At 46.6% G+C, this 12,247-nt stretch overlaps 1 protein-coding gene across 50 annotated transcripts in view; it reads left to right on the top strand.

Annotated features, from left to right (window-relative positions):
- MAP4K4 (mitogen-activated protein kinase kinase kinase kinase 4) overlaps positions 1-12,247 on the top strand; it is a 174,004-nt gene that overhangs the window by 152,890 nt on the left and 8,867 nt on the right. For 32 of the 50 annotated variants that reach the window (XM_073790992.1, XM_073790991.1, XM_073791000.1 and 29 more), the window contains 5 exons: positions 19-210; positions 2,264-2,381; positions 2,695-2,865; positions 7,118-7,261; positions 10,042-10,176. In XM_073790992.1, coding sequence (XP_073647093.1) covers positions 19-210; positions 2,264-2,381; positions 2,695-2,865; positions 7,118-7,261; positions 10,042-10,176 — 760 coding nt within the window. The remainder of the gene's footprint in view (positions 1-18; positions 211-2,263; positions 2,382-2,694; positions 2,866-7,117; positions 7,262-10,041; positions 10,177-12,247) is intronic. The other 18 variants (XM_073791014.1, XM_073790993.1, XM_073791008.1 and 15 more) reach the window with 1 other exon arrangement.

Below are 12,247 nucleotides of genomic sequence, written 5' to 3'. Positions count from 1 at the left end.
TGCCTGTTTTCTCTGCAGAGTGCAGTTGACCAAAAGCGCGCCAGCCATCATGAGAGCAATGGCTTTGCCGGTCGCGTTCACCTCTTGCCAGATCTCTTACAGCAAAGCCATTCCTCCTCCACTTCCTCCACCTCCTCCTCCCCATCCTCCAGCCAGCCGACACCCACCATGTCCCCACAGACACCCCAGGACAAGCTCACTCCTAACGAGGTATGTCTCGCACCACAGCTGGCTGCTCTCCCAGGGTTAGACCAGCACTGCCTAGGAGCTAGTTTGCAGAGCCCTTCCCACACCCTCCCCTCCCCTCCCCGCCCACCTTCTTCTGTCACCTCCCCTTCTCTCCCCCACCCCCCACCCCACCCCCCCAGTAACAAGTTTCAGATCTGCATACAAACCCCTTAACCCTGGAGCGATCTCCCCCCAAACTTGCCAGTTCACTGTTTACCTTTCTCTAGATAAGTGTAGTTGCATGGCTTTCCTCATTCAGTTTATTTTTCAAAAAAAAGTCTAAAACGATTGCTGTGTTCTCAGATGCATTATGTATTTGGCATGAAATTCTGGTAGTCATTTGTGGAATCTGCCTTTTTCATTCTTTTTATCCAGTACATCAAATACAGAAACATTTGATTAAGCAGACTTGGCCTTACCAGGATAAATATGCTGCTCTGTACAGGGACCTCCTTCCAGAAGGGCTGGATCTTTTTTGTTTGTTTGTTTCGGGGGGTGGGGGGAGAGGGTGGGTGTTGTTGGTTGGTTACTCTTATTTATTTTTGCCAACCTTGTTGAAGGATTTCTCTCCTTGAAATTTACCATCACTCAGAGTTTAAGAGGCCAAATTGCTTTTGGGGGAAACCTAGAAAATTAGGATGTTAAACAAGAAGGGCAAAGAACTGAGCGTGCTTTTAATTTCAAATTTTGAATGGGAAATCCTGTGTGCTTGTTCGAAGGCGTGGCTGTGTGCTCTCAGTCTGGGTGTCGGTTGGGTGATTCTTGCTGTTTGGAACAGGGTTATGCCCCAAGCGCAGGGACAGTCCACCGTGGGCACCCTGTCCTTAGTTAAGCAAGTGATCGTTTTCGTGGGAGGTTTGGTTTCAATGCCTTTGTCTAACAGTTGGAGGAGGTTGCAAGTGGCACGTAGCTTCAGCCAATCGTGTCAATGTAAGCACTGAACTGCCGGCCTGCCCACCTGGTCCTATTTTGGTTCCCTTCCCTTGAGGAGCCAGGGGCAAGTTGACTGCCAAGGCAGGCTCGGCATCCCATTGGCTGCCATCAGCTGGATGGGCCCCAGATCGTGGGCCTGGGCAGGAAGCCTGCCAGCAGGCAGCTGTGTCAGGCGGGAGGGGAGAGCTGAGGAGGGGGTGGGCTGCAGGACCTGTGACTTCAGCTGCCCAGGGGGGTGCAACGGTACAGGACAAAAGCACGTGGTCAGACATGGGTTTTTTCCTCCGTTTATATATCCCACCTACACTTACATCCCTTCTTATATTTACACTTGGCTCCATTTTGCTCTAATGTGTAGTATTTACAATAACCCTTAACTCACTAAACTGGCAAGTTTATTTTTCTGTTTGTTTTGTTTTTAATTGTCATTACATTTCCACTTAACAATTTGTTTCACTTCCTTTGTGCCATTTTTAATTTTTCTTCTGTCTTAAGTTACATTATTAACCAAAACACTCCTATTCCTAAAAGAGCAAAAGGATGTGCCTTACTCTGTATTTGCACCTTTCACTAATGAGCCCCTATTTGATGTGGATTTTATGATGATGCACCTAAAATGATGGTGGCCAAAGCTGCTGTAGCTTTCTGGCAAGAGGCTCACTTTAAAAGAAACGGTATAAAATTAAGATTTGCCAGTATTCCAACATAGATTCATTGGACTTTTTGGGGGGCAGGAGAGTAAATTCAAAAATTGATGAATTGAGATCAAGACATTTCAAACTTCCTTTAGGAGTTTTCATTATAATTATTTATTAAAAACCGGAGGAGCGTGAAGTATAGATTTTGCTGGTAGCTTGCGTGTTCTGTCTTAGAGGAGCGATATTTCTGAAAAGAGGGGTAGCTCTCTTTGGCTCCCGGTTAAACAGCCTGTACTGGGGGGTGGGGGGTACACATGCAGAAGCACCTCCGGAGCATTTTGGGGGAGGAAGCGGGGGGATAGGGCTTTTGTATTGGGAAGCAGTGCATTGTAGAGGTGGATTGAAGTGTTCTGTGTTTGTTCCTTTACTGTCATTGTATTAATACGACTGAATTTACATTGCAGACTCAGTCCGCTAGTAGCACACTCCAGAAACACAAATCTTCCTCCTCCTTTACACCTTTTATAGACCCCAGATTACTACAGATTTCTCCATCTAGTGGGACAACAGTGACTTCTGTGGGTAAGTAAAGCAGCAACAAGAAAGCAGCTGACGACGGGCTCGGGCACTTTGCTCCGCTCTTTCTGGTGGCTTGGGCACGCATGCTGGTGGCTGGCAGGCGCAGACCTCGGACCAGATGCCCAGCCCACTTGCGCTGCCTTATTTGCAATGAGCTGCAGAGTCAGTTTCCTTTTTCCATGTACATTCCTTACAGATTGCTCTTCCTAGGCAAAGAGTTGTTTGTGACATGAATATCTGCTTGGGGCGTAGCGGGGAAGGGAGCAGGCCCTGTGCCCGTGGAGACACAAAGTAATTCCAGTGTCCTGTGTTTCAGTGGGATTTTCCTGTGATGGAATGAGATCGGAGGCCATAAGGCAAGATCCTACCCGGAAGGGCTCAGTGGTCAATGTGAATCCCACCAACACTAGGCCACAGAGCGACACCCCAGAGATTCGCAAATATAAGAAGAGGTTTAACTCCGAGATTCTGTGCGCTGCCTTGTGGGGTAGGTATCTCACTGTGACTCTGACCCTTTCGCTTTTAGTCTCAAGGGTGGACCGGTCGTTTATAGGTAGTGCAGGTGTTTTTGGAGGCGTCGTTGGCAGGTGAGATGGAAGACTCCTGACGTCCGTCCCCGTACCCTGTCCCTGCAGGAATCCTGCAGGGACACACACAGGCCTGCCCTTGTTTCAGCCGTCGGGTGTTGCAAAGACTGACTCATCTCCGTTTCTTCATATAAAGAAGAAAAGGGAAAAATGAGAAAGACATTTGATTTGGCCCATATTTACAGGGAGAATGAAGAAATTTGTCGAATTTGCTTTTCTTTAAATGTTTCAGTTTATCATTTTTCCCTTGCTCTTTGTGACTTGGGCCTCACATCTGAGTGGAGCTCTTAGAAGCGGTCTGCCTGGGCCGAGAGTCTGCGGGAGGGGGCCGTGAGCCGCCTCACCGCGCAGGCTTGTGTGGACACCGTGAGAGGGGTTCTCCGAGTTTGCGGCGCGCACGGCTCTGCCGCCTCCTGGCTGTCACCCCCGTCCGCCGCCTCCCCCAGCCCCGCAGGTGTGCCTGCTCTTGCGTTGACCGTGCCTTCCAGTGCCACACCTGTTAACACTCCCGGAATCCTGCCATGGGCTGTTTGAAACAGGGAGGAGCCCTGCCACTGTATTCAGAAAAGTTTCCTGCTCCTTGGACGTTGCCGTGTAAACGCATGAGGACACAGCACATCCTCTCACGGGCTCTCCTGGCGTGTCCATGACGGCTCTGCCTTTCCCCTGTGACCCCATCAGCTCTTCTCACTCCCAGCCCCTCGCCTGGCCCAGGGCGATGGAAGCAGCCACAAGGGCCTCAGGGTTCCCCTGCTGAACGTCGAGATGGTCCTCCCTCCTGGTGTTCCGGAAGTGCCCGTAACTTGATAGACTGTCCTCCTCTTCCACCCTCTGGGCCTTGGTCTGTCCTGGCTTCCCTTGCCCCTTCCGTGAGCCCCTACCCCCGCTCCCCCGAGAGCTTTGGAAGAGCCATCTCTGCCCATTGCAGGCACGGTTTTCTTCATATTAAAGGCCTTTTTGGGGGTGTTTATATCATCAAAATGATGACATTATGTTCAGCGTAGAAGTAATGTTAAATATGTTAGTTCTTTCCAAATTGGCGAAGTAATTTGTGCCTAGGATGTTTGCCCTTGGTAGCTGTGTCACACCTAATTTATAGTCCTCTAATGTCCTGCGAAGTGCTGGGCCCCGTTCTGTGTGCCATTATCTGATTTTTTTTTTAAACTAAAATCCTTCTTTCTCCTAATTAACTTCTTCACTACCTCTGAGAAAAATAGGTGACTCTCTCAAGCCTGTGTCTTTTAAAATGCAGTAGAACTCTCTGTTTCATCATGTTAAGAGAGAGGGTGGTGACTTCTATATCCGAGTGTGTTTGAGTTGCCCCGTGTCTGGGTCACATCACTGGTGGATTTCCTTAAACTGCTTGGGATAGCTGTCATGAGTTACCTTTTAAGTGAAGTTAAAATTAAGTCTCTCAAAGACATAGACCCAGAAAAGTTAAAGCATGTGCTATGAGAGCTGTAGCCTGACAAGAGGAGGAGGTCCAGACGAGGCTGCAGTGCTCTTGAAATGGTGAAATTGATGCATTTGTGTTTTGCTGACCCACGTTAGGTTAGTTTTTTGTGTACCTTCCTAGAAAACGCTTGCAGGGAGCATCCTTCATCTTACTGAACTGACTTTTGTTTTGTAAATTACTGCATATTTATTTAATTTTTTAGTAAGGCAATTTCTCCTTATTTACAGCCAGAATTATTTTAACACATCTTTTGGATGTGATAGTAGTTTCCATTCTTATGATCATGAAGAATTGTGTGCACTTACTTTGCTGCTTTGACTACAATGTAATTCATCGTAGAATTGAAAGGAGATTTTAAATCACATGTTATAGAGCTCTTAGCCATTTCTTCCATCACCCTGCACCAGATTCCTGCAGATACAATTGCAATTCCTAGCCCTGCTTACCTTTGAAGAATTAGCATTATAAAGTTTAATGATAACTAACAATTGTAAGGTTAAAAAAAGCACATTTATAAAAACAGTCGGTGCAGCAGGCCACAGTTCTTTTTCATAGGCCCATAATTTCCAAGGTTGCTATTTTCCAGTGACTGTCTGTATTCTTTTGACTGCTAGCGCTCAGTATTTTACAAAATGACACAGTTCTTGGAGAATTGGAAAATATGGTAAGTGCTAAAATAGCTACAATTTTTGTGTATATGAAGACTTCTTTCAGCTCGTGTGAATCTTTCTTGCTGTAAACTCTTGATGGAGGTTTGAATGGTGTTTGTTTTTGGAAACCACAAATAATAGATTTCACAATGCTCGTCGTATTTGGTGTGGTTATTACACATTTGGGTAGTTGACGTAGATTCTTTTTAGCTTCTCAATACGGAAGGTCGACCAGGAAGATGCTGAAATATCATATGAACTGGGACCTTCAGAGTGAACTCCTTGGCTGTCGGCTAAAGTTGGACAGCAGCTTAGCTTGCAGTGTACAGCACTCCAGCGTCTTGGTAACCGCATCCACGCATGCCTGGCTCTCTATTAGTTGCTAAAGTAGTGGTGGTGTGAGTACATGTGTAAATGCCAGGTTCCCCGCTGTCCCCCAGGACCCAAAAGGTGTTTCTGGTTTCCTCACAAGGTGTTCTTGGGTGGATGCTGCCCTCCTGGTGCTAGGGTTTCCCCACTCAATACCAAATAGGCATGGAGCTGAGGAGGGGCGGGGAGGGTGTTTTCCTGTTGCCTTCACAATTGTTCTTTTGAAGTTTTCTGGAAAAGTGTGTGTGTGTGTGTCTGAATAAATATGGCTGACGTGGTTCAAGAAGTACATGCTGTTCTCCCCTGTCCTTCCATCTGCCTGAAAATACCGACGGAGCGATTACTTTGTTAAAGCTCACATACTGCGTTCCTTCACTCTGCGAGTTTATTATCCAGTTCAGGGACCAGTGCAAACATAGAAGGGCCCAGTCCCCTAGGAGTGCAAGGGGCTCTGTGCTACCAGTTACCAAGTTAGTTTAGGCAACCGAGGTTACAGACCAAGGAAATCAGTGTAATTGGGAAAATAAGTGAGTGACAAAGTCGGCTTGAGGGGCAGAGAGTTCTGAATGCCGGATGGGTGCTTCTGCACCCTCTCTGAGAGAGAGGGAGCCGTTTCTGAGGGCCCAGTATGGCCCGAGGAGTGTTGCAGGAAGGTTAGGGCTGTTTGCGGTACAGTCGCGAGAAAGTAGAGGGAGGGAGGGGGTCGCAGCAGCCTCACCTCAGGCCTCTACCCGTCTGCGGTCGGTGTGAGGCGGCCGGAGCCTGAAGCGGGGAGAGCAGAGGAACAGGAACGTGAGGGGGGTCTTCTCGGGCGGGGTCAGCTTGGCTAGTTTCGTGGAGCAGCCATGCTGGCGCTGCTGCTGATAGAAACGTCAGGGCTCGAGAGGCTGGTCTCGGTAGGACTGGAAGTGGATGGACGAGCCGGCAGTTGGGGGTGGAGCCAGGAGTTTCTGGTTCTGAGGTCCTGCTCCAGCAGACAGACAGCAAGGGAGACGCCCGCCCTTAGGAAGCAGAGAAGGTGCATGGAGACCAGGGGGAGACGGCACGAGGGTGGAGCCGGGATGGGCCCGCGGCCCGGAGGCACGCCCCGCCCCCAGCCTGCGCACGTACACCGCGGGAGCGAGGACCGAATGCAGCTGTTCCTTTCTTAAGGATGATGGAGGGTGGTCTTTAAGAAAACCTTAAACTGAGGGATAGATGCCGGAGCAGTCACAAACCGTTAAGGACTAAGGGGGCTGTGTATGGCTCGTTCTAGCAGTTTTCCCGTGAAAAGACAGGTGAAGGAAGCAGGCGGGGATCGTGACATCAGATGAAGGTTTGTTCGGGTGTCTGATGTGACGGATGAGATGGAGAGTCTGTGGTACCCAGGACGGTGGGCTGGGACGTCCTGGGGCAACTGAGGAAGAACCGGAAACTGGAGGGTGGTGAAGGTAATCAGGGGGGTGAGGCGGGCTCGTGGTTCCCCCCCCCCCCCCCATAGATCCTTTTTTACATGTAAGTGAGTATTTCATCCTCTCTCTTCTGTGGTGATTTGTTGCAGTTTGGGTACTTCAAGCTCTCTTGTTTGTGGGTGGCTTAAGAAAACCACTCTTCCAGATAAGCTTTGCTGTCCGCTCCATACGAGGTTGCTTGTCAAGCACAGTGTAAAATTGTGGGCTTTCTGTGTCCTTGAAATAGGAGTGAACTTGTTGGTGGGTACAGAGAGTGGCCTGATGCTGCTGGACAGAAGTGGCCAAGGGAAGGTGTATCCTCTGATCAACAGAAGACGATTTCAACAGATGGACGTCCTGGAAGGCTTGAATGTCTTGGTGACAATATCTGGTAAGCGTGTGTTCGGGGAAGGCAGGCCCCCAGCACTGTTTAAAAACGTGGCACTCGCTGGCACAGAACTCGAGTGAGCTCCTTTTCTGAAGTAATAGCTAAATGACCTAGAACTGTAGCATGATTTTACAGTAACGTGGTAGGAAAATGTATTCAGAGGGGGCCCACGTGTACACATCTGCCTGGGGCTCTGCTGAGAGGTCCCGGGGAGCACAGGAACCTGCACTTCCTACTTCACACTGCCCGCCACCCTGCCGCCGCCCTCTGCGGCCTGTCCCGTTCAGAGTGTGGGTTTATGTCCACTCCCTTCCACAGGGCTCTCTCACGCACAAGGAACCGTTCTTTGCCATTGATGGTAAAAGTACCGTGGGTTTTTTTTAATGTCAGTCAACACTTACTATAAGTGTCTTTTTAGAAAGAGCATTTTTCTTAGTATAAATTATATGTGTTCATTGTAGAAAGTAAGAAACTACTGCAGAAAAGCAAATGGGAGAAATAAATAGTAAAATTATCCGAAGATAACATCTGTTAACTTCAGTTTTTAATTTCCAGTCTTTTAAGCATACACGCACTCAGAATACACACTTAGGGGGGAAAACCTCCATAAAAATAGTTATGCGACATTTCAAACACTGAGAGAATAATACGACACCCATGTACTGACAAGGTAGTTTTTAACAGATGTTAGAATACACTGCTCTGCATACCTTTGGCGTCTACTTGCCCTTGGTAGCCACTGCCCTGAAGTTTAAGTGTATTCGTCCTTTCTTGTTTGTGCAAACCTTGTGGGCTACCCTCTCCTGTCCCTGAATGTTCCTTCATGGTACCCATTCTGCACGGCTACAGGATGTTTCTTTGCATAGACGTACGATAGTTTGTTTACTATTTTCTGTTGTTAGTCTTTCCATTTATTCCTTTTTTTCCCTCTCATGTAAACATTTTTCACAAGTATCTTTGCAGCTCACTTAACCATCAGGCATATGAATCCATGTTGCCTAGATCATAATCTCCTAATAATTTGTGGGTTTGCTGGGGTCAAAGAGTATGTAGGAGTGTAAGACCTGTCCTCTGATAACAGCAGTGATTTTGATTTAATTACCTGCTCACTCAAACTTGTTACATTTATTTATACGTAACAAATTTCTGGCACTTATTTTAGTTTTCAAATGGGCTTTTGGTTTAAGATGTTCATTGAAATGCAGAAATTTCACCATCCGTCTCTTACTTAAATGAGAAAACAGCCGTTTAAAACTTGAGCTTTAAAAAGTGATGGAAGATAAGTTTTAGAATCGTAGGAAGGAAAAATAAATCCGCTAAAAAATGGCTTAAACTTCATTTTGTGATCCAGTGAGCAAGAGGATTCATGGGGATCAGTAATCAACTGATACCATTTTTTTGGCCTACTTTTCTGTATTCTTTTCTTTCCTCTTTGTAGCTTTCAGTGGTTTTCAAAATCATAAAAGTAATTAATACATGTCAGTTGTAGGCAACTTCGAAAACAGAAAAAAACTTAGGAAGAATAAAATAAAATGTAACCCCCATCTCAGAGATACCTCTTGTTAACATTTTATTGTATTTCCCCCTCCTCGTTTCTGTAAATGTATCTCATAGTGTGGGAATAAAACACTGTACATAAAACGATGTCATCTTTGTTTCACTTAATACATTGAGTATTTTCCCACTTTCAAAAATCCTTCAAAACTTAATAAGGTTGTGTCGAAGTATAAGACATGACACAGAAAGTGCACAGACGTATAAATGGTGTACAGCTCCGTGAAGAGTCACAGTTAGAACCCATGCACGTAGCCCCCCACCCTGGGCACGAGGGGAGCCATCCCAGCCCCCCGGTGGCTCCCCTGCACTGCCCCTCCTCCCCAGAGGGAAGCCCTGTCCTGACTTTGAACACCTTAGAACACGCTAGATACTCTTTTGTGTCTGGCTCTTTTCCTAGAGCAGTTTTACGTTTACACAGAAATTGAACAGAAAGTGTAGACGGTCCCCATATTGGCCCTCTCCAGTTTCCCCTATTGTCTCGCATTACTGTGGTACATTTGTTAGAGCGGATGAACCAATATTAATACTTTAGCTAACAGGTTAGCTGAAGTCCACGGTTTGCGTTAGCGTTCTCTGTGTGTGTGTGCGCTCTGGGTTCGACCCACGCATAATTTTACCCACCGTTGCAGCTTCATACAGACTAGTTCCACTGCCCTAAAAACCCTCTGGTTCTCCACCTACTCCTCCCTCCCTCAAAGCCCCTGGCAACCGCTGGTCTTTTTTTACTGTCTCGATATTGCCTTTTCCAGAATGTCATAGGGGGGCTTACGCAGTCTGTATCCTTTTCAGACTGTTGAGAGCAAGTACCTTTTCATGAATCTCTGCGGTAACATCTTTTGTCTGTCCTAGGCACTTGCTCAATATTTCTGCTAGGTTATCTCTCTTCTAATTGATTTATAGGAGTTCTTCACGTGTTCTGGGTGTGAGTCTTCTGTTAGCTCAGTAAGTTGTGCCCATCTCCAGTTTATGGCTGGGTTCAAGTCCCCAAGTTGGGTGGTCTGTGAAACCCTTTGGTGCTCTCAAATGGGAAATAATAGTTACACTAGAGGGTTTTGAGAATCAGATGACATAATAGCTTGAATTGAGTTGCTAGTGAAACTGATACAAAAAGGTTTCCTAGGGGATGATATTTATTGTTTATTGCAGTTTCTTTCGGTTACTATTGTTGTTAATGAGGATATCTACTTTTGAATATGCATGTAAAGTACTTATATTTGTTTTGCTAGGCAAAAAGGATAAGTTACGTGTCTACTATTTGTCCTGGTTAAGAAATAAAATACTTCACAACGATCCGGAAGTTGAGAAGAAGCAGGGTTGGACGACCGTGGGAGATTTGGAAGGATGCGTCCACTATAAAGTCGGTAAGTCCCACGGCGGGCGTGAGGGTTTTGTTTTGCCAAGGTTTAATTAATGTTCCATTTAAAATCCATGTGTTTTTGAAGCTTTCAGTAATGAACTTGTCTCTGAGACTTGTAACTCATTTCTGTATCAGGGCGTTTCTGAGGCACCTTCTAATCCTGAGACCTGCAGGCCTTCAGTTAATCTTAACTCCGCTGTCCCTGCCGTCCGTCGTGAGCCTCTTCTCACCCTTTCCTTGGACAATCCACACTCTGTAAGATGTGGCTCACATCTTGCAGAGAAGAAGGGAGCGTTGCCAGAGGAGAGACGTTTGGACTCCTCCTTTGCGCTGTAGGCTTGTCCTCACTTGGAGGACTCTGGGTCCTTGGCAGTCACTGACTGAACGTTTGAGAGTTTGCCCAAGTAGCTGTGGCCTGTTGGTTTGAATTAAATGCGCTGTGCAGAGCTACTCCGCTCATCACTAAGAAATGAGTCTTGCTGGCCAGTCAGTGTTTCATGGCAGCCGTTTTGTTCTTTTCTCCTCAACATGCCTGCCGTGCTTCTCATGAAATAAGATCTCACAAGAACAAAACCAAAATAAGTCTTTTCGTGTTGGGGAAGAAAATCAAAATATAGGTACTAGTGTTGGAAATAAAGGGGAAATAATGGAGCTTAGCCCAGTTACAGTTTTATGGGCAAGATGATGTGTTCTAATTGAATTTGAAATGGGAGGTTGAGAAGGTTAGCAAATGGTATAAGTCTTAAGTATACAGAGACTGTATACTTAAGACTGAGTAACGTAAGGGGTGTATTGAATGTTGATTTCTGCTTGTGTGTTTTCTTTTCCTCTGTGTTTATGAAACTGCATACTGTAGTCAGTGCCTCTGCTCCCAGGGATATTACATCCTTGGCGTTGTCGTCTTGTTTATGTAACCTGTCCACGGCCCTCAGCTCATTGGTTACTAATGAGTGCGGCTGCCACCCCGATAGTGGACTGATTCTGAGTGATCCTGCAGGGCTCTATCACCTCGGTATAGATTTCGGGATTAGAATTTTCTGTGTTGTGTTTTTGTGTACTGTTTTTTGTTTGTTTGATTGTTTTGCGGTACGTGGGCCTCTCACTGTCGTGGCCTCTCCCGTTGCGGAGCACAGGCTCCGGACGCGCAGGCTCAGCGGCCATAGCTCACGGGCCCAGCCGCTCCGCGGCACGTGGGATCTTCCCGGACCGGGGCACGAACCCGCGTCCCCTGCATCGGCAGGCGGACTCTCAACCACTGCGCCACCAGGGAAGCCCCTGTGTACTGTTTTTATTTGTTGATAAGTAACTGAAATCGTCTAAGGCTAAATGTAATGAAATGGCTCTGAATAGATGACCCTACAGGAGAGTGAGAGGCAGATGTGTTAACCTGAGCCGGGCTCAGAAGGCGGGGTGGGGGGGTGGGTATTTAAATTTATATGTAAACTAATTATCATGAAATAAACGTTACAGTTTCTTTCTTCAGTGACATGAGTACATTCCAGGTGCTCAATAGCACCATGTAACTAGTGGCTGTCATATCAGCAGGGTGGACATAAACCCTTTCCATCACAGAAAATTCTATCCCATCAGCACTGCTTTCAGTGCCTCTTATAATCCTTTGTATCTTAATAGTCATGTGATTCACTTGAATAGTGACAATACGTGAAATAACAAGGAGAGTTATCAAGTCTCATGTTCAAAGGCGGAGTGCTGCGGTTTAGAGAGCCCATGAAAACACCGGGAGTCTGCACCAGCCAGTAAGTCAGGTGTGGCCAGGGCCCCTCCGGGTATCTGCTCTAAGCGGAGTTGCTGGCTGTGAAGAGGACTGAAACAGCTGCGTAAACGAGGCCTATATATATATATATAAAGTTAAAGAGAGATTTTCTTTACTTTTAGTACACAACTTTAGCTAAACTCCTAGCAATTACTACTGTCTCTATAGCTCAGGAAGTGGTTTGAAATGATACTTGATCTTGTACACAGAAATAGATAGAATTCAAACTCAGTTGATGAGTATTTTGTCGTAGCCTTCTGTGTTCCTCCATCTGTAACCCCCCCACAGGAGTCAGGAAAGG

The sequence above is a fragment of the Tursiops truncatus genome, chromosome 14 (genome assembly GCF_011762595.2).
Source record: "Tursiops truncatus isolate mTurTru1 chromosome 14, mTurTru1.mat.Y, whole genome shotgun sequence".
Classification (NCBI taxonomy): Eukaryota; Metazoa; Chordata; class Mammalia; order Artiodactyla; family Delphinidae; genus Tursiops; species Tursiops truncatus.
Note: the sequence above shows the minus strand (reverse complement) of the source record. Positions and strands in the feature narration are given on the sequence as shown.